Raw genomic sequence first — 23,632 nt, forward strand, 5'->3', positions numbered from 1 at the left:
TCAGTTGTGCGACTGGATTCGTGATTTCCTGTCAGTTCATAGTAATAGACAGCAAATCATCGACTAAAACTGAAGTGATATCAGGTGTTCCCCAGGGAAGCGTCCTGGGACCTCTGCTGTTCCTGATCTATATAAATGATCTGGGTGACAATCTGAGCAGTTCTCTTAGATTGTTCGCAGATGCTGCTGTAATTTACCGTCTAGTAAGGTCATCCGAAGACCAGTATCAGTTGCAAAGCGATTTAGAAAAGATTGCTGTATGGTGTGACAGGTGGTAGTTGACGCTAAATAACGAAAAGTGTGAGATGATCCACATGAGTTCCAAAAGAAATCCGTTGGAATTCGATTACTCGATAAATAGTACAATTCTCAAGGCTGTCAATTCAACTAAGTACCTGGGTGTTAAAATTACGAACAACTTCAGTTGGAAGGACCACATAGATAATATTGTCGGGAAGGCGAGCCAAAGGTTGCGTTTCATTGGCAGGACACTTAGAAGATGCAACAAGTCCACTAAAGAGACAGCTTACACTACACTCGTTCGTCCTCTGTTAGAATATTGCTGCGCGGTGTGGGATCCTTACCAGTTTGGGATTGACGGAGGACATCGAAAGGGTGCAAAAAAGGGCAGCTCGTTTTGTATTATCACGTTATAGGGGAGAGAGTGTGGCAGATATGATACACGAGTTGGGATGGAAGTCATTACAGCATAGACGTTTTTCGTCGCGGCGAGACCTTCTTACGAAATTTCAGTCACCAACTTTCTTTTCCGAATGCGAAAATATTTTGTTGAGCCCAACCTACATAGGTAGGAATGATCATCAAAATAAAATAAGAGAAATCAGAGCTCGAACAGAAAGGTTTAGGTGTTCGTTTTTCCCGCTCGCTGTACGGGAGTGGAATAGTTGAGAGATAGTAAGATTGTGGTTCGATGAACCCTCTGCCAAGCACTTAAATGTGAATTGCAGAGTAGTCATGTAGATGTAGATGTATACAAGATGGTTACAATTAAAGTGCATCTACTCACAAAGGTTCATTGTGGTCTGTAATTATGGCAGCAAAACTTGGTAGATATTATAATGAGCCACTGCGGAACCGATTTACGATGAGAAAAGAATTAGTTTCAATTTCAGCCACCAGGTGCAAATCTGGCACTGTGAATGTAAAAAAAAAGTATAGAAATGTATCCATATGTAATGTATTAGGAACGGGACGTGGGCAGCAAAGGTCGAACAACTGAGAAACGCAAATTGTTCTTGACGTTTCCGACGACTAGAAATTTACAAACAAGACACTTTATTGTGTCTTTCAGTTATTGCTGTTCGTTGGTTTCCTAAGACTCTGACTAACACTTCCGTATAAAGCAATGTTAGAAATGTTCGTTTTCGCATCGGGTCAACGTCAGGAAATACTAACAGTTGATTTCTATATCGTTCAACTATGTCTTTCTCAACATCAAACAAAAAGTTAAGCAGTACCTTGCCTCGAGTAATACATATACGATGGACGTGGTAGATCGAACGGATTTAGTTGCGTAACGCTGAATTTTTAATAGGCTTGTTTTGCCAATAGATGAGTACAATGTAGATGCTAAGGGGGCTGAAAGATCAGCTTGAACAGGACAGATAATGTTCATCTTGACTAAAGTAGCAGGTTAAATTAAGAAGAACGGTAGTTTCAAGCATTTCAATCGTATCCGTCATGTATTTGTTGTACAAAAACGTAAAATCAGACGAAACGACTTTATATGATATACAGACACATATATACAATCGCTTGTGCCTCGCATTATCCCGAAAGAAAATAGAAAGGGGAAAGGAAAGTTAAAGTGTTCACGGAGTATTTCGTAGTGCCACGACTTAACAGAATCTTCTTGGTTTTAAAGCTGCGACGTTTACAATAAAATGCAGGACTTCCACCTTAATTGTGACGGTGGAGACAGCTGTTGAAAATTCGAGGAATTTATCTGAAAGAACGGGGCTTGGACACTGAGAAGATTTTATTCAAGTTCTGTGTACAGGATGAACATCAATAAAGTCGACAAACTGCAGAGACGGATTACTGACTGGAAAAGGTCCTATGAACATTTGTCCGAAAAGGCATATTTGCCATGGTAGATGGCGCTGAGAAATGACGTTCCTCTGACCACGTGCCGTGTGTTCTTTGTATGTTGCAGGCTGTGTATTCATATTGGGAACAAGCCGAGATGGTGTTTGTGTGCAACTAAGCAGATGGAAACGATCGAGAGCAGTACGGCTACACTGAAACAGGTACTCTCATAGACACCAACCACATCACACAACATTTCAGTCCTATTTTGGGAGTTTGTGTGATCATAAAAACGAGCAAAAAGGGCTTGAAATGTTGTGTGATGTGGTTGGTGTCTGAGAGTACTTGTTTTGGTATAGCCGTGCTGCTCTCGACAGTTTCCATCTGTTTGGCCGTAAACAGACACCACCTCGGCTTATTCCCAACATGAATACTGGACCATTCTGCTGTTTACAGAACGCTGCATCATTCACACAGCCTGCAACACACAAGGAACATATGGGACCTGGTCAGAGAAACTGTCATTCGACAGCACCATCAACCGTGGCAAAAATGTGTTTTCGGACACATGTTCATAGGACCTTTTCCACTCAGGAATACGTCCCTACAGTCTTTCAGTTTTATTAATATTCACTCAGTATAATGTATTGTACATTGACTTGAGGATCGCTGATATATAGTAGTCACAGCTCTCTTATAAGGAAGAGAGCCTTAATGCATTCGTCCATTACAGATTTCTATGTGAATTTCTTTCCCAACTTTTTCTTGTGATTCTATAGTAAAGTGATAACTTTTCTTCAAGTTACTTAGTCACATAGCAAATGCTCATTAGAGTTAATTTATAACTTTTGAAGGACCTTGTAATTTCCGTTGTTAACAACCAAGATAGAGAATAATTGGCCCTTTATGCAGAGAACATGAGATGTATTTGTGTAAACAATTATTTTTTTCCTGACTACGTATTATTACTGTTTCAGGGTCTCAAGAAAAACTGGGAAGAGGCCGAAACCGCTTATCAAAGGCTGCCTCTTATCATTGAGACTCCATCCATGCTCAGAAGAAAAATTATGCTGGAAAAGAAATTAACACAGTTGGAAAACGATATTACCTTCTTAGAAAAACACGAATATATTTACATATATGATGACGAAAATTCATCGTGACCAATAAAATGTGTGACTGAAGTACATACGTCAGCCTTACTTGCATTCAATGGTTTACTTCATACTAATGAAATTCTGTGTTGAACAGGGAGGATATATGTCCTGTTTCTGTCGCTCATCCATAAGTCTCGAGAATTTAAAGTCTAAAACTCTGGAACATAATATAAGCCTGCCAAGATTTTCTCTACCTAATTCCGCTTTTTCAGGGCTCCTGCTTTGCATGGTGCTGTATAAGTTTCGCAGACGGGAAGAGGTTTATGAATATGACACTCTGGGAATAGAGCTGAGCTCTCTGAAACAGCTTTTGCTTTTAGCGAATGTTGTGCTGAACACTTCACTTGATGCGCAACTGAACGAACATGCTGCACGTGAGATGCAGCAACTAATTTCTGGGTACAGCCGCTGCAGATGATTTGTGACACCGCGAGATGCTTAATAACAAAGTGTAGTTTGGACCTAAAACCTTTTTCTTAAAAGGCGTTCCATTATCAGAGTGAAGTTGCTGAGAGAAAAAAGACAGTTTGTTGTTTCCAAAAACATAAAATTCAGAGACCATATAAATTATCAGAGAGTAAAGTTAGTTTTAATGGAACTCAGAAATTTGTATTCTTATCAAGGAAAGAAAACGATTAGAGCTATTGTCAGAGAGCCGTCAGTCTACTTATGTAACGCTGAACCATTGTACGAAAAAATAAACTAAGTCAGAATTTCTTCGTGGTGACCTGTCGCATTCCAGGACAGATTTATTCACTAACCTTGGAACACAACAAATTCTTGTCAGGCGTAATGTACTCACTACAGTGTTTTCGGTACAGCCTTGAAAAACTTAAAAAATTAAATGTGTAGTGTAACTGCTAACGAAAACGTTCGTTCAGTATAATTGTAAGCCTGCACATCAACGAAAAACCGCACTTACTTTCTCTTTTAGCTGCATATCCTTTAATATTCATGATTGTACGTTTTATGAGGAATACTATTTTAAAACACAAAAATCTATTGGAATGTAAGTCTCGAAACATCTGGATATCGACGGGACTTCAAAATTTAACACTGCCTATATTCGGAGATTAAATGGAGATCAAGGGAGTGCCTCTTTCGATAGTTTTAAGGTCAAGGTTTTATACCTCTCTTAAATTTTCATTACGGTATATGGGGAAGCTATTTTCATATCGGTCTGTATGAACTGGTTTTATTTGCAGTTACATTTGGTAGCTGACACAACTGAAACACTTTGTCATTGTGTTCCCGCACTATAGTGGATTTACAGTATTCGCTCATCTTCATTCCGCATGTACACACTATCGTCATATCATGATACTGTGAGGTTACGGCTGAGGCATCGACATATCCACGTTGATATCAGAAAGATCTGTATTGAGTGGCCTTACCAATAAACAGATAGCTCCCCAAAGGATCACGTGAATTTGATTACAGGTATTGCACAACGCATAACTTGATTTAAAAAAAATTGAATTGTTCGTCACTTTTCGTGAAATGATGTATTAAAAAAGTATGCAAATCAATTGCTGCTGGGGGCTGAGAAGTTGTTTCATAATGTCCAACACACTATCTCACTGTTTCGTAAACGGTGGCGTCATATACTGTCGCCTATGAAGTTATTCTCGCCCATGAAGTGGGATTTTAAAGTATTCCTGCGATTCTGATTACTAGTGTGATTCTATTCTACATTTACTCCAGACTGTGAGGTTTTTCTGTGGTTCATTAAAATCAACCTGAAGAATACTTTCTCCTGCTGAGCCTCCAACATCAACCAGTTATCTACTCTTTCTAAATCACCAGATGGTTTTCTCCCGATTTCGCTCATCCTTGTCAGATTTCTCACTCATGCACGCGTTTACTTTGACATAACCTATTAAAGCTAATTTTGAATATTCCTAAAACCTGAACAAAAGACGATAAGATCTTGACCACATTCTGTAAACCAACATACACAAGACAATGAAAGCTTTCAAAATACAGAACACACACAAATAAAATCCATGAAAAGTTCAACAAAGAATTTCAAAATGGACGACGATGGACTGATACAAACCAAGTCCTCTTAAAAGAAAATGCTTGGGTTAGTTACGTGCCTACAACTAAATGATATTTTACATTCGCTAATTCAAAGATTAATAAGGTGGTAATAGTCACTCGTTCTTCATTGAGCTGACTGTTAAAGAAAAACGCAAAATTTTAACTGAAACTTCGTAAAGTTATGACTGTTATGTCAAGAGATCGCAAGTAATCAACTAAAATCGATCAACCACTAGCAGTTATACTTGAAATTAAAAGATTTCAACATTCGTACACTCTGTGGATATTATCAGATTATCGGAATATATTGTCCACCCCGATAGCTGAGTGGTCAGCGTGACGGATTGCCGTCCTATGGGCACGGGTTCGATTCCCGGCTGGGTCGGAGATTTTCTCCGCTCAGAGACTGGCTGTTGTGTTGTCTTCATCATCATTTCACCCCAATCCGGCGTCACCAAGGCAGCCGGATTGCCCCGCAAGGGGTCTCCCAGCCAATGACGCCAAACGGCCTTGCTATGCTGGTACTGCGAACGGCTGAAAGCGAGGGGAAACTATAGCCGTAATTTTTCCCGAGGGCATGCAGCTTTACTGTATGATTAAGTGATGATGGCGTCCTCTTGGGTAAAATATTCCAGTGGTAAAATAGTCCCCCATTCGGATCCCGAGCGGGGACTACTCAAGAGGACGTCGTTATCAGGAGAAAGAAAACTGCCGTTCTACGGATCGGGTCGTGGAATGTCAGATCCCTTAATCGGGCAGGTAGGTTAGAAAATTTAAAAAGGCAAATGGATAAGTTAAAGTTAGATATAGTGGGAATTAGTGAAGTTCGATGGCAGGAGGAACAAGACTTTTGGTCAGGTGACTACAGGATTATAAATACAAAATCAAATAAGGGTAATGCAGGAGTAGGTTTAATAATGAATAAAAAAATAGGAGTGCGAGTAAGCTACTACAAACAGCATAGGGAACGCACTATTGTGGCCAAGATAGACACAAAGCACATGCCTACTACAGTAGTACAAGTTTATATGCCAACTAGCTCTGGAGATGATGAAGAAATTGCTGAAATGTGTGATGAGATAAAAGAAATTATTCAGGTAGTGAAGGGAGACGAAAATTTAATAGTCATGGAGACTGGAATTCGTCAGTAGGAAAAGGGAGAGAAGAAAACATAGTAGGTGAATATGGATTGGGGGGGAAGGAATGAAAAGAGGAAGCCGTCTGGTAGAATTTTGCACAGAGCATAACTTAATCATAGCTAATACTTGGTTCAAGAATCATAAAAGAAGGTTGTATACATGGAAGAATCCTGGAGATACTAGAAGTTATCAGATAGATTATATAATGGTAAGACAGAGATTTAGGAATCAAGTTTTAAATTGTAAGACATTTCCAGGGGCAGATGTGGACTCTGACCACAATTTATTGGTTATGAACTGTAGATTAAAACTGAAGAAACTACAAAAAGGTGCTAAATTAAGGAGATGGGACCTGGATAGACTGAAAAAACCAGAGGTTGTAGAGAGTTTCAAAGAGAGCATAAGGGAACAATTGACAGGAATGGGGGAAAGAAATACAGTAGAAGAAGAATGGGTAGCTCTGAGGGATGAAGTAGTGAAGGCAGCAGAGGATCAAATAGGTAAAAAGACGATGGCTAGTAGAAATCCTTGGGTAACAGAAGAAATATTGAATTTAGTTGATGAAAGGAGAAAATATAAAAATGCAGTAAACGAAGCAGGCAAAAAGGAACAAACTCTCGAAAATGAGATCGACAGGAAGTGCAATATGGCTAAGCAGGGATGGCTAGAGGACAAATGTAAGGATGTAGAGGCTTATCTCACTAGGGGTAAGATAGATACTGCCTACAGAAAAATTAAAGAGACCTTTGGAGAGAAGAGAACCACTTGTATGAATATCAAGAGCTCAGGTGGAAACCCAGTTCTAAGCAAAGAAGGGGAGGCGGAAAGGTGGAAGGAGTATATAGAGGGTTTATACATGGGCGATGTACTTGAGGACAATATTGGAAATGGAAGAGGATGTAGATGAAGATGAAATGGGAGATAAGATACTGCGTGAAGAGTTTGACAGAGCACTGAAAGACCTGAGTCGAAACAAGGCCCCGGGAGTAGACAACATTACATTAGAACTGCTGACGGCCTTGGGAGAGCCAATCCTGACAAAACTCTACCATCTGGTGAGCAAGATGTATGAGACAGGCGAAATACCCTCAGTCTTCAAGAAGAATATAATAATTCCAATCCCAAAGAAAGCAGGTGTTGACAGATGTGAAAATTACCGAACTATCAGTTTAATAAGTCACAGCTGCAAAATACTAACGCGAATTCTTTACAGACGAATGGAAAAACTGGTAGAAGCGAACCTCGTGGAAGATCAGTTTGGATTCCGTAGAAATGTTGGAACACGTGAGGCAATACTAACCTTTCGACTTACCTTAGAAGAAAGATTAGGAAAAGGCAATCCTACGTTTCCAGCATTTGTAGACTTAGAGAATGCTTTTGACAATGTTAACTGGAATACTCTCTTTCAAATTCTGAAGGTGGCAGCGGTAAAATACAGGGAGCGTAAGACTATTTACAATTTGTACAGAAACCAGATGGCAGGTATAAGAGTCGAGGTGCATGAAAGGAAAGCAGTGGTTGGGAAGAGAGTGAGACAGGGTTGTAGCCTCTCCCCGATGTTATTCAATCTGTATATTGAGAAAGCAGTAAAGGAAATAAAAGAAAAATTCGGAGTAGGTATTAAAATTCATGGAGAAGAAAACTTTGAGGTTCGCCGATGACATTGTAATTCTGTCAGAGACAGCAAAGGACTTGGAAGAGCAGTTGAACGGAATGGACAGTGCCTTGAAAGGAGGATATAAGATGAACATCAACAAAAGCAAAACGAGGATAATGGAATGCAGTCAAATTAAATCGGGTGATGCTGAGGGAATTAGATTAGGAAATGAGACACTTTAAGTAGTAAAGGAGTTTTGCTATTTAGGGAGTAAAATAACTGATGATGGTCGAAGTAGAGAGGATATAAAATGTAGACTGGCAATGGCAAAGAAAGCGTTTCTGAAGAAGAGAAATTTGTTAACATCGAGTATAGATTTAAGTGCCAGGAAGTAGTTTCTGAAAGTATTTGTATGGAGTGTAGCCATGTATGGAAGTGAAACATGCACGATAACTAGTTTGGACAAGAAGAGAATAGAAGCTTTCGAAATGTGGTGCTACAGAATAATGCTGAAGATTAGATAGGTAGATCACATAACGATTGAGGAGGTATTGAATAGAATTGGGGAGAAGAGGAGTTTTGGCACAACTTGACAAAAAGAAGGGACCGTTTGGTAGGACATGTTTCGAGGCATCAAGGGATCACAAATTTAGTATTGGAGGGCAGCGTGGAGGGTTAAAATCGTAGAGGGAGACCAAGAGATGAATACACTAAGCAGATTCAGAAGGATGTAGGTTGCAGTAAGTACTGGGAGATGAAGACGCTTGCACAGGATAGAGTAGGATGGAGAGCTGCATGAATCCAGACTCGGGACTGAAGACCACAACAACAACAACAACAACAACAGAAGAGAGCTCTGGGTACCCAGAAAATTTGTCTAAGTTTTCCCCTGGCAAGCAGAGAGCTGAGCTAAGTCATGTTTAAACAATTGGAATGCAATGCGAGAACGAAAGCCAATGCTGGAAATAGCGAGGCACAACACTGGGGCATTGTCAAACAACACGCGAGCAGAGAGCGCAGAAGCCGACTGTAACAGAATGACTACACTGAATCGTCATTCTGACGGCACCACAGGGTGGAGTAAGATCATGTAAGACACACGGAAGAGCGCCTCCACAAATCCAGACGTTACCGAAAGTGCCAACCTGTAGATCTTAAGGCAACAGTTGGGACATCGCAGTGCGTTACAGAGTGCTAAGAAGTCTAGAAAACCAGGGACAAATTCGCTCATTACATGGCTTGGTAAAGTCATAGGACCGAGCTCACTGGCGACCAACTGTGGCCTGTGAGCTGCCGCACTCACACCTTCCGGGAGAGGTGGGTTCACGCTGCCTCCTGACTGCACATGTGAGCAGATACCGGTGTATTACTAGTGTCTTGGCTGTGTCTCACTAGGAGGTCAGGACATACTTCTTCATGGCTACCACCACCCCGTGTGGAGCTTTGGCCGCCTACCGGGTTGCAAACTGCAATAAACACAGGATCACCTCGTGCCACTGTCTTGCTGCCACCCTCGGCCGTGCCACCAAAGCGCACTCCACACTTTGAGATACGCAACCTTAAGATGTAGAGACCACAGTTCCATGGGTTACCATATTATATTTTTTGTGCACATTCGGTTTATAGCTCATTCCGATCTTTGAATCACCAAAATACTGCGTCTGACTTTTCACACTTATTGAAATTTAAAGGCTCTTTTCAATTATATGTAACCAATTGATTATAATTGTCACAGCAGTCACAAATGAAATAATCTTCGTCGTGGACATATGAGATAGTATGCATAGTTCAATGATTATTAGTTAATTTTGCGAACACTTCAGCATTGTTTGTGTTTATCAGAGATATAACACTTCCACTGTGTGTATGTTCATCAGATATGTAGCAAAGGTATGCCACGTAATAAAAAATTTTAACTCACTTAGTAAAATTTGAACGGTTATTCTAGCGTGGCCGAGGAAGACTGAATATAATTTCAAAGACGTGTATTACGTCCATTATTCATCAATTATTTCATTACAAGATCACAATCTCCATAGGACATGTGGAATAGTCTCAGACATTCTGTTGCAGTGTACGGCCTTTAACCAGGTTCTAAACATTCATGGTGGTGTCTGTTTGTTCTATATTCCGTCTCCCTACCACTTTTGCGCAACGACGCTCTGAGCGTGTTTTTTAGGGAATTAACTAGTTTGAACCTGGGACCTGTTGCTGGTAAGGAGACGCCAGTCCACACATGACATGTAGAATTCAGAAGAGTTCAGTGTGACTAGCGATGATATAACCAAATACTAAATGATTTCAGCGTCAGCTCCACTGCACTCCCTGTAAAAGAATCTTAATACTAACTAAATTTAGTGGAAAGGGTTCAAGGCTTTCCTATTTTTAGTTAGCTGGTAAAATAACGTCGAAAAAGCAGTTAAGTTTACCACTGGAAATTTTATTCTGCTCACAAAACAACGTTTATAAATTGCACTATTGATAAAAGGAAATGTTTTAATACAGGATGGTATAAACCAACTGCGTTCAACAAAAATGTGAACGAATATTCCCTGAATGGGTTTCCAAGTTCTACAATCGATCGAAGGATGACCTATGCTATATCACATCTATAATCTCGGTTTAATTTAAGTTTCACAAAAGAGAAAACTATCAAAATGGTCTACAGTGACCCTCAATTATCTTTAATTACTTATTTAACTTGTCGTAAATTACAGTGGCTGATGTGGCTTCTCAATAACTATATAAAAGAAAAATCATCGCGTTTCAGATCTTTTCTTCAAGTTTCAAATGTGAACACCATGAGTTTTAATTAACGGTCGACACTAGTATTACGCAAAAAGGGGGAGTAACAGATGAGACTTCTGCAGTTCTGATTGAAGCCTTATACGGCATCACGTGCGTTCATTACCTTGTCGGTGTTTAGGCAGCGTCAGGGCGACAACGGCCGGCGCAAAAGCCATCCAGCTCGCCGTCTCGGAACTAACTCTCCTCTAACTTCTCCTTTTTTACAATTTACCGAAGTTGGTTTAAAAAAACTATCTGGCTGTGTTTTCATCTGACCAATGTCAACCTTAAGCTCCGCCTACAAGAATTCTGTCCATCCAATGAGTAACGTTATACTTTTCGTGGTGGGCAATGTTTTTAAAGTTTGCAACGTAACAGAGACGCTAAAAAGTCTCACGCTAAGACCTGCAGCTGGTGTGGTCCTTTTAGCGTTATCGTAAGATCTATACTATTCTTCTGGAGGGCTATATCTTTTAACATGGGCTGGGGGGTGGTCCTTGACGTACCTGAGACGCGAAAAAGTCTCACGCTAAAACGTGCGGGTTGTGTGGCCCTACTGGTTAGCTGGCGCCGTAGGTGTCCAGACCTTCCCTTATCGTAGGGCCTTCTAGCTTAACACGGTTCTGCTCTCGGCTTCTGTCCTCATTTCTCCCTCGGGACTGCGTCTGCCTCACGGTGTTAGTCTGTGGTATTCCATTTGCTCACTCGTTACTCGTATTACTTTGGTTAATTTAATGTCACGATTTATTCGGAGCTATGTGACATACTAGTAGATTTGCTTATTATGTCAGGGTTTTCATGGAAGGTGTTGGATTTACCTGACACCTTACAAGGTGAGTACTGAATCCAGCCACGTGATAAACTCACACCACGAAAAATATAGAATTCAACTCTCGGCAGATATCCAAGATGGACATGCAACGAAAACGCAAACACAACTCTTTGTAGTTTTCATTATACTGAAAAACTGTTGTAATAAAATCAAAACGATATATGCCACCACACATCGTGCAGGTGATAAAATTCTCTATGTTAATGCACAACCTGGTATTACTACAGCTTGGAAGTCACTATTGATAAAGATCTGACTGCAAAAGGTAGGAATCCGGAATTGAGATGGAGTTACGCTACAGCCGTAGCTTAATTTGCCGTACTTGATAGAACTGTTATGCCAGTGATGGAGTATTACATGTTTCTGAGGTAGCAGACATAAGGCTATACTACGGTGAATACCAAGTTCTCTAGTGAATCGTCTAGATAATTAGAAAGAAATAAAAAGTCATTTATAAATTGTATTTTCTTGCAGTACGGTAGCTCAAGAGTTATAGTCAACAGGTGTATCACAGTGCAGCCCTTTTCAGTCTGTCACAGGTCGAATTTAGAACAACTCTCAAGTTGCGTTAGTAGATACTCCTGTTTGTCAAGAATTGTACGTGGAATGTCTTTTGTTCACTAGAATTATTTCGGCTTTTCCATACTCAATCGCAGGTGTAACAGTGTAATAGCAATTTTGTTGTTAAATTATGTAATCTTATTACTAAAATGGGAATTAAATAGTTACGGATGCTGCAGGCAATTGCGAAATAAACGGAAACTGTTAAGTGTAGTTCAAGCAGTTTATTACGATAAAAAAATTACCTTTTGTAATATACGCTGGAGTTGATTGAGTTAGTATTTATAAAATATGGACGGTATTTGCGCAACATAAAATGTATACACCTAAGACATCCGAATGCATAAAGAGCATAAGTAACCTTTTTATTCAATTTAATAACAGAAGATACATCATTTTAAAGTAATTCTAATGCCTGACCAACAAGGTTAAATATTAGGAGCAATGATTGTTGCATCTGAGAGAAACTTGCTGTCAGTAACGTGCAGTTGAAAGATTCGTCTATTTGAGTGCAAGTGCCGTAAGGTGCAGGGGAACATAGCATTGCGGAATGGCTTTAAGCTGTATTTATTATTGAAGTGGTGTAAATAAGTGAGACTATCTTAGTCCGTCCTGGTAATACCATATGAGACTTAAGCGTCAGCGTAGTTTTAGGAATGGATTTCTTGGGAAAACATAAGGCAAACCTTTGTTGCAAAGCCAAACTACCGATAGATATACCAAAATAATGAATCCAAAAGTCACCGGATGAATGAGAACAAAGACCAATCATGAGGGATGTAAAGGAACTGAAAATATTGTGATTTAATCGCAGAGGTGCTGAAAAATGTTTCCAGTGACACACCAGAGAAATATCTGGTAAACTTTTTATCTTTGAGAGACATAGGAACAATTTCGCCCTTCGTTTTTTTTCTTCTTGTATGAACGACTACTTTTTGTTCTGATGGGCTGGTGGGATGTCGTACTGTCTAATTACTAGTGTGTGTGTGTGTGGTAAATGAATGAGTTAAAAGACGCAAGATGTGTTTTATATTATTTTCATCGCACAACATGCCATATTCCCATGCCTATGGAGTATTTATGTTAAGCAGAGAAGGCGAGTTTTAGATGGAACCGAAGATCTTCAAAACGGCGCTGCTCAACAATAGAGGTACGTGATTGTGCTCTCTACTTTCCTTTCGTGGCTGCTAAAATTACTTCCGATTCGTTTTGCCGAGACATTCAGAACCTGCAATCTTCTTTTTCTTATAAAAATACTAGTCCGATGCAAAAGAAATACTCTTAGATTTAAATAATTGCCATTCTTTTACCCAGGCCACGGGGAATAATAGAACGTACGTGCCTCTACTCTGAATGTACGTTCGCAATCTCCGAGTGTGTTACGACGAAATTATTTCACAATGAAAATTTCTCATCAGACCGCAACCACTCGCACCCGAATGTACGTACCCTCTGAATGTATCTAGTCAGTCACGCGCGTTGTTCAAAAGCTTTACTTTTAATATTCAGTGGATTACATTTCCGAAATTAATTTTTGTTTGTGCTGCAAATCGTACTTCACGCGAAGTATTTATTACGTAAGTTTCAGGCTCAATTTAATAAAAAAAAAAAAAGATTCCGAATAATAGAAATAAAGAATAACAATCAAACAAATCAAACCTAAATAAACAGAAAGAGGGAACGTTACAGGGATAAAACTGAGTAGGTCCATCTGCCGTTAAAAGGCGGTTTGTTAATGGAATTTGTTAAGAAAGGTTTGTAATATTATTTTATTGGTTTATATGTATTACATGATGATTGATTGTACGAGGGCTATTCGGAAAGTAAGGAACTATAGGTTCAGTGAAAATCAAAACTGTTTTATTTGCAACACTTAGCCACAACTTCTAGCTGCTTATCTCCATAGTCGCTGATCCGACTTAGACGTTTATCGTAGCGTTGTACCAGCTTTCCAATACCCTCGTTATAGGAGGCAGCCGCAAGTGCTTTCTGACAATTCTCTACGCTGGCGTACAGCTCGTTGTCTTCATAGCCAGCGGTTCATGTGAGCAGAGATGAAACTCAGAGACAGACAATTACGGGCTGTATTGTGGGTAATCCAACATTTCCAATTGTAAACGATGCAGGAGCATCTTCATTGCCCCCTCCAGAACACGGGTGAGAATTGTCTTGAAGAAGAAACGGCATGACGGCTATGTAAAGTTGGCTGCATAGCTTCAGGCGAAATTTCTCACCAGGCCCTCATACTTCGTGAAAGACACTATTGTTCTAGGTATATTTATGTGCTCCCTGTGTGTTCAGAACTAAAAAGAACGAAGTAACGCGATCGACGCTCATACTAGAGACACTTCCCAACACACTTGTGGAAAATGTCATCGGATTTTCACTGTGGTTTCCATTCCGCGACCGATCGCTCCTTACTTTCCGAATAACCCTCGTATTAATGCTCAAGTGGGAAAAGTGAGAGGGATGTTCAGCGAGCCGGTATCAATACAGAAGTGATGTATCTGTAGGGAGAAAATGCTTCAGAACATGCTGTAATATTGAGATAATCAGCATCGAGGAGTTGCGGCATTAAGTCAGTGTCAGGTACAATCTTGATTTTGACTCTTATCTGTGGAATCTATGTCTATCTAAGGCACAAAACTGCATGCGCACCTGAGCTCCCTGTACACGAAATTCCAACCAGTTGGGTCACCTTTAGTAAAAAATTGTCAATTAATTGAGTCACCATTAGTAAATAATTCTTAAATAACTATAAATCCAATGAACACTACGGTTCAAGCTGAACTAGCACAAGGAAGACACCAATGGAATGTACATAAACGGTCCAGTCACATTAATGTGACTGCCATATATGTTCGAAGGCGACATGAAATAACTACTCACAGATTCCAAATGGCAGCACTAGCGGTGGAGAGTATATAAAGCGTATCAGGAGGACACGGAAAACAGTGCATTAATCGTAGTAATACAGAACCAGAGTGAATTATCTGACATCCAATAAGGGAATTATCATTGGCTTTTGGGCCGAGGGTGGAAGAATTTCTGTAACGGCAAAGTTTGTAAACTGTTCGCATGGTGCAGTAGTTAAAGTATACCGAGCATGGCAAAATGGCACAATCCAAAGTCAGCTTGGAGCAACTGTGGTCCACATGAGCCACAGATGGCAGGGTTGAGTGACGGCTGCGGAGATGTATATCGGCGAGTACTTGTGCAACCGTTGGCGAACTGACCGCCCAGATGAGGCGAGGAGCTACCAGAAGTTGGTTATTCATCGGCGTCGAGGGCTGGAATGTACACACCAGTACCACAACTGGACGTCCACTTATTAATAAAGGTGGCCTTTTCAGATGAATCACGTTAAATGCTGCATCGAACAGACTGAAACGTCGGAAATCAAAAACCCTGCACCACTTGTCGGAAGGGTGAAGAACGGAGAAGGGAGCGTTGTGCTCTGGGCAATGTTTTCGTGGCAATATTTGGGTGTCCTTGTCATTTTGGAAGGCGCAACGGATCAACACAAGCACTCGTCATTCTTTGGGGACCATGACTACGCCCGCATGCAGTTTGTTTTTCCTTGGGGCAAGGAGAATGCAAGACAATGCAAAGTGACGTACACTTTACAGTGTACATGAGTGACTCAAAGAGCACCAGTATGGGCTTCCTGTACTCTCCTGGTGCCCAGATTCCCCTGATTTAAACCGAACTGAGAAGCTGTGGGACCACCTTGATCGGTTGTGAGTGCCGCAGAGGAACGCAGCGCAACTGGCTGCGGCACTGGAATCGACACGGCTGCACGTCCCTCTCCGTACCTTCCAGAAGCTCACGGATTCTCTTCCAACACATCTCGCACTGGTGGGCGCTGCGAAACGTGGTTATTCAGGCTTTCGACAGGTGGTCACATTAATGTAACTGGACATGATGTATGTAAAAGGTAAGATGTATTTGCAGGTTATTTTTCAGAGGTATTGGCAGGCTGCGTTACGGCGAACCCATTGTGTCAAAGAGGGAAAGCGTATTGGACCATGGATTCTGTCGCTTGGCAACGAAAATCTGTAGCCAGGTCAGCAGGAAAATGTCGCCACGGGCTGATGCAAGAAGCCTTAGAGAAGCGAAGAAAGCGAAAACTAGCAGGACATACGTTCACAAGAAGCTCGAAGTGGTCTCAGGTAGCCCATCAAGAATCGCTGTTGGGCTGTTAACAGTGATGACATTGCAGAAGTATGGAAGCAGGGTCTAGCCTACGTGACCTGGATTTCAACATGGCTCAGACCCGACACCATCCTACTTTTTTGTTCTGTGTGTTGACGACTTATGGCTTGACAAAACAATGGTGGACCAAGCCCCTATAAATACTGCCCGTTGCTGCTGTACAGTGTGTACGATCATCTTCCGCCGACTACGAGAGGTGCTCCACTCCCATTGTCAACCTGGAATGAGTCATCTAGCAGCTATCACTAGACGCTATCTTTGCTAGTTGCAGAACGGCTGGCTGCGCCTAGATCTGATACCGCGGAAATCAAACTGTTGCCTTCCAGCTTGTGGACCCGGACCATCTGCTGGCCGACTTCCACCAACTAGGGTGCCTAACTGGAGACCCACGGTTCACGTTCGGGCCTGACTAGCTGCCGAGCTGCTGCTTTCCTATTGCGGACACACTCTACTACTGCAGGCTTGCTCCTGCACACATCTCTCGCTGTCGCCTATGTTGGAAGTCATGGTTCAACTGTGCACGCTCGAGTGCTTTCTGCACTGGGTCACATAGCTGTGCCAACCAAAGAGACTGACTACGAAACCGATATAGTAGAGTGCTTCCGGCGAGCTTTGGGGCTCTGACGATGCGCTTCCTCGCCAAAGAAGTGCTAACTGTGAGCTGCCCGTGTCGACAAGGTCCGTTTGCTTAGAACATCCTGGCCATGCTTCAGGTACGGCGACCGACCCTGGCCGCTGAAAGCAACAATACAACTGCTCTACCGGATGGAATAATAAACGAGTTGTGACAGGCCATTTTGAACTAGGCTTTGTATGTGCCCTTACATTTTTTAATTTTAATCATTTCTATGTTGTTTTTCTTTGAATTACGTATTTTTGTGTTGTGATAATTGTGTGTAATATATATCTGTATTTTTACATGCATATGTCATTTCATTGTAATTCTGAACCTCGGCGCGATAGGAGAATTAATATCAGTGCTTAATGTTAATAGTGCAGAGAGAGAGAGAGAGAGAGAGAGAGAGAGAGAGAGAGAGAGAGTGTTGAAGGGCGGGGTGGGAAGTTCACTGGAGGTCTAAGACGAGATTACATTATGGAGAAAGCTTTCCAATGGTATGTAAAAGGTAACTGTTTGTCGGTAAGAGAAGAAGGAAGACCTTTGGTCAGTGTGGTCTGTTGAAGACATAAGCCGAGGGCTGTGGTACTGAGAGATTAGGCAACGTTTATAATCCCATATATTGATCCTGTGGCTTACAGTAAACAATAATTTAAAGAGGAAGGCGATTTCATAAGAGGGGAAGATCATAAGAGGAGGAACAAGCAGAAGAGAGAAGACTTGGAAGAGAGAAGACTCTAGGGAAGAGTCATCGTAGAAGATGACACAGTATACTTTGAACGTAGTAGAGACACGGAAGTATCAGGGACACAGTGTGGTATTCTGGAGTAATTGAGCTACGCCACAAATCATCCGGAGTATACAGAACAAGGTATACGAGTGTAATTTACATTCGAAAGGAGACTCTGAGTTGTGTTATGCTGCCTTAACAAGTGCAGTGACCTATTGTCGTTGGTGTAGTAAACTATATTGCATGGTTAGGTGCAGTCATAACTGGTATTCTATCTACGGACAGAGCGTCAAGTACCGTTTGACTTTGAGAAGTACGAATAAAAGGACGAGCTGCATAATAAACAGTATGTTAGTCAGCTGTCGGAGGTCAACAATGAGTGATGTTTTCTACGATCGGCGGTCGGTTGCGTCTTGCCGCGTTTTACGGTGAAGCAATGAAAATCGCTTTCTTTTTTAGTATATTTTCACAGTGTCTCTTCGGAACAGACGTAACAGTGTTATTAGGTCCTTGAGTCGCTCCATATGATTCAAGCAATTTAGCATCATTTGCTCCCGACCGGTGATGAACGAGACAACGAAGCGTCGGCACCAAACATATCACAGCCGTCATTCCGGGAAACGTGACGTCATTTTGACGTCAAACGCAATATCGACGACCTCATGATCGACGTTGTGACAAGGGAAAATATGAATGTTATTGCTCCTCGATTCACTCGCAGCAATTTAAGCTGTCCTAGGTTCCTGACTAGCCACACACTCGAAAGGCGGCAAGTGCGCGGAAGTAAAGAACCAAATATTTGTGATAAAGAAGAATATGAATTTCATCGTTGCTTGTTTCAGTCGAAGCAATTTAAGCTGCTATCTTAGGTTCCTGTGTAACCACACACTCGGAAATCGTCAAATATATTTTTCATCCCTGTGTCTCAAATCAGACGTAATGTAAATAACATCGTCTGTTTCAGAATATCCTTGTTTATCATTCATAAGACAGTTCCAGAAGTGTTAACATCTCAAACATGAAAAAATTGGATGTGACAGGATGTGAACCCACAACTTTCGACTCCCAAAACAACGGCGTTATCCGCTTCGCTACCACTTCACCCTTTAAAGGTAGTCTCCTGGCTTGCTTATAATATTTTCTGTTGAACTCTTACATCGTTGGTGCGTTATTTAATGTCATTTACTGATAATGTTGACGCGCTTTTATTATACTGCAAATTAAAGAACAATGGTGTTTCATGCTTAATTTGTAAATTATTGACGATAATAACTCACGAGACACCACGCTTATATCAAGGCATTAACGTTTATAAATCATTATGTGTCATTTTATTTTACCAAAAATTATAATAAATCATTCCAACAATGGCGTGTTTTTGGTATCTCTGGTAAGTGTGCATGAAGTCAAGTGAGAGACCTTTATCGAACGCTAAAAAAAGTCGATAGCCGACCACGCTGTCGTCGATATTGCGTGTGACGTCAAAATATCGTCAAGTTTGCGGGAAATAGTGTGAAACCAGCTTTACCCTCCCAGGTAGGTAGCAGCTGAAAACACATCTATGTAATCAAACCATCAGATGTTAACTGGCGTTTGTCGACAGAAAATTGACATATATAAACATTTAAAAAGTGTCACCTGGGTTCATGTCAACTTTCGTTTTATCTCTTTTATAATTCTCGCGCAATACTCAGTGGATTAAAATTACATATGTGTCATAAATGACCGGCTCAGTGTCTGGACTTTACATAATTTTTCACGTAACGAAGTGTGCTGAAATGGTGATTTTCTTGGAGGGCACTAGTTTTACTATTTATTACTCGACAGACATAGCAAAACTGAATTGTAAAGATCTGTTTTTCCTTGCCTTATTTATGCTTTGGAATACTGCCTATCCACATTTACAAGAACATCTGTTATCACATCAGCAGTTAGGCCTATTCTCAAATTCAGTTTATACAATTTTTCTGCTTGTGTGAATAACTTACGAGTATTCATTTTGTAAGTGGTGATTGTGTTTCGTGTCCCCTACCTCAGTCAAACGAGTTGACAAAGTGCAGAGAAATGACAGATGTTTACCTGTTTGTAGGAGGGCTACAGAAATATTAAATTTTTATGTAACAGCCTCAACCGAACAGTAACACCGCAACAGGAACTAGTTAAAGGTGTTAGAAGCAGTTACGATTTTTACAGAGTGTTACTTACACTCGTATGATTTATTAGCGAACATCCTTTTGGCTACAAACCTGTCTCCTGGCTAATCAACTCACACCATCAGCGCATATGAATCATGATACATAACTACACCAGCCATTCTGCCCAGCTGCCATATTTTTGGCTTTTATGAGCTGCATGAACCATCTTATAGTAAGTCTCTTGTAGGAATTTCGCATTATGTAGTGTACACAAGGTCAATTGTGAATTAAATTCTCGGAAACAGGTTGTTTTTTATAGGTTCTTAAACTTCCATGTCTTTCGAACCATTCAAAACATTGGCATAATTACGCGCTTATTTCTTGCTGTAAGTTTCACATAAAAATCAAAGTGGGACAGGTAGGTTATCTTCTACACGTCTGACAATGCATACTCTCACTGTCTTCGTATCTTCCCACCTATGGTCCACTCACCTGAAAAGATATGGTGGTTAAGATTAAGACTAACAGTCACCTTGTATATCTGTGTGTCCATTTGACCCACCCCGTTCCATTGATGGCTAAGGTGCTAACAGCACAACATTACATCACACACTTCATTTCTTTTCCCCCACTGGTATTACGCTCCATTTTCTCTATTAAAATAGTGATTTATTAATCATGTGTTAATCATCAGTGATGGAGTGAATTGCTATCACCCTGTTATGTAAAACACATTAGAGTATGGAGCATATTGTTTTACAATTTTACTCCAGTAGCTTGGGAAAGATACCTCACTGGAGATAGGTTGTTTCTGAAACCTTTATCTACCCAGCGCTCTCTATCAGACTGTATTAGTGTACAACATTGACCCCGCAGTCTCACGTTGTTTGCAACTTGTAATATCCCCATAAGTAATTTGACTATAATAAAATACTTTAATAGCTATCGGACAGAGTGGGGATGTTTACAAAAAGTGCACATGTTGTGAACGTTCGGACCACGTTGCCTTTTGATTGTTCAGCTTCTTAGTATAAATTAAAGATAAATTCAAAATAAGAGCTGTTTATGAAATTAACTTATATTTTATTACACTAGCAATAATGATCACACAGCCTACCCCCATGAATCACGGACCATGCCGTTGGTGGGGAGGCTTCCGTGCCTCAGCGATACAGATGGCCATAGCGTAAGTGCAACCACAACGGAGGGGTATCTGCTGAGAGGCCAGACAAACGTGTGGTTCCTGAAGAGGGGCAGCAGCTTTTTCAGTAGTTGCAGGGGCAACAGTCTGGATGATTGACTGATCTGGCCTTGCAACACTAACCAACACGGCCTTGCTGTACTGATACTGCGAACGGCTGAAAGCGAGGGGAAACTACAGCCGTAATTTTTCCCGAGGGAATGCAGCTTTACTGTATGGTTAAATGATGATGGCGTCGTCTTGGGTAAAATATTCCGGAGGTAAAATAGTCCCCCCAATCGGATCTCCGGGCGGGTACTACTCAAGAGGAAGTCGTTATCAGGAGAAAGAAAACTCGAGTTCTACGGATCGGAGCGTGGAATGTCAGATCCCTTAATCGGGCAGGTAGGTTAGAAAATTTAAGAAGGCAAATGGATAGGTTAAAGTTAGATAAAGTGGGAATTAGTGAAGTTCGGTGGCAGGAGGACCAAGATTTTTGGTCAGGTGACTACAGGGTTATAAATACAAAATCAAATAGGGGTAATGCAGGAGTAGGTTTAATAATGAATAAAAAAAAGTAGGTGTGCGGGTAAGCTACTAAAACAGATTAGAGAACGCATTATTGTGGCCAAGATAGACACGAAGCACATGCTTACTTCATTAGTACAAGTTTATATGCCAACTAGCTCTGGAGATGATGAAGAAATTGATGAAATGTATGATGAGATATAAGAAATTATTCAGGTAGTGAAGAGAGACGAAAATTTAATAGTCATGAGTGACTGGAATTTGTCAGTAGGAAAATGGAGAGAAGGAAATATAGTGGGTGAATATGGATTGGGGGAGAGAAATGAAAGAGGAAGCCGTCTGGTAGGATTTTGCACAGAGCATAACTTAATCATAGCTAACACTTGGTTCAAGAATCATAAAAGAAGGTTGTATACATGGAAGAATCCTGGAGATACTACAAGGTATCAGATAGATCATATAATGGTAAGACAGAGATTTAGGAACCAGGTTTTAAATTGTAGGACATTTCCAGGGGCAGGTGTGGACTCTGACCACAATCTATTGGTTATGAACTGTAGATTAAAACTGAAGAAACTGCAAAACGGTGGGAATTTAAGGAGATGGGACCTGGATAAACTGACTAAACAAGAGGTTGTACAGAGTTTCAGGGAGAGCATAAGGGAACAATTGACAGGAATGTGGGAAAGAAATACAGTAGAAGAAGAATGGGTAGGTCTGAGGGATGAAGTAGTGAAGGCAGCAGAGGATCAAATAGGTAAAAAGACGAGTGCTAATAGAAATCCTTGGGTAACAGAATAAATAATGAATTTAATTGATGAAAGGAGAAAATATAAAAATGCAGTAAATGAAGCAGGCAAAAAAGAAGAGGAACGTCTCAAAAATGAGATTTACAGGAAGTGCAAAATGGCTAAGCAGGGATGGCTAGAGGACAAATGTAAGGATGTAGAGGCTTATCTCTCTAGGGGTAAGATAGATACTGCCTACAGGAAAATTAAAGAGATCTTTAAAGAAAAGAGAGCCATTTGTATGAATAACAAGAGTTCAGATGGAAACCTAGTTCTAAGCAAAGAAGGGAAAGCAGAAAGGTGGAAGGAGTATAAAGAGGGTCTATACAACGGTGATGTACTTGAGAACAATATTATGGAAATGGAAGAGGATGTAGATGAAGATGAAATGGAGATACGATACTGCGTGAAGAGTTTGACAGAGCACTGAAAGACTTGAGTCGAAACAAGGCTCCGGGAGTAGACAACATTCCATTGAAACTACTGACGGCCTTGGGAGCGCCAGTCCTCACAAAACTCTACCATCTGGTGAGCAAGATGTATGAGACTGGTAAAATACCCTCACAATTCAAGAAGAATATAATAATTATAATCCCAAAGAAAGCAGGTGTTGACAGATGTGAAAATTACCGAACTATCAGTTTAATAAGTCACAGCTGCAAAATAGTAACGCGAATTCTTTTTGCAGACGAATGGAAAAACTGGTAGAAGCCGACCTCGGCGAGGATCAGTTTGGATTCCTCAGAAATGTTGGAACGCGTGTAGCAATACCGACCCTACGACTTATCTTAGAAAATAGATTAAGGAAAGGCAAACCTACATTTCTAGCATTTGTAGACTTAGAGAAAGCTTTTTACAATGTTGACTGGAATACTCTCTCTCAAATTCTAAAGGTGGCAGGGGTAAAATACAGGATGCGAAAGGCTATTTACAATTTGTACAGAAAGCAGATGGCAGTTATAAGAGTCGAGGGGTATGAAAGTGAAGCAGTGGTTGGAAAGAGAGTGAGACAGGGTTGTAGCTTGTCCCCGATGTTATTCAATCTGTATATTGAGCAAGCAGTAAAGGAAACAAAAGAAATGTTTGGAGTATGTTTTAAAGTCCATGGAGAAGAAATAAAAACTTTGAGGTTCGCCGATGACATTGTAATTCTGTCAGAGACAGCTAAGGACTTGGAAGAGCAGTTGATCGAAATGGACAGTGCCTTGAGAGGAGGATATAAGATGAACATCAACAAAAGCAAAACGAGGATAATGGAATGTAGTCGAATAAGTG

At 40.8% G+C, this 23,632-nt stretch overlaps 1 protein-coding gene across 1 annotated transcript in view; it reads left to right on the forward strand.

Moving 5' to 3' along the window:
* Positions 1–3,255, forward strand: part of LOC126354974 (enkurin) — a 97,832-nt gene extending 94,577 nt beyond the window's left edge. The window contains exon 5 of the mRNA XM_050005060.1: positions 3,027–3,255. Coding sequence (XP_049861017.1) covers positions 3,027–3,212 — 186 coding nt within the window. The 3' untranslated portion in view covers positions 3,213–3,255. The remainder of the gene's footprint in view (positions 1–3,026) is intronic.
* Positions 3,256–23,632: the final 20,377 nt, after the last annotated feature.

The sequence above is a fragment of the Schistocerca gregaria genome, chromosome 3 (genome assembly GCF_023897955.1).
Source record: "Schistocerca gregaria isolate iqSchGreg1 chromosome 3, iqSchGreg1.2, whole genome shotgun sequence".
In the NCBI taxonomy this organism is placed as follows: domain Eukaryota; kingdom Metazoa; phylum Arthropoda; class Insecta; order Orthoptera; family Acrididae; genus Schistocerca; species Schistocerca gregaria.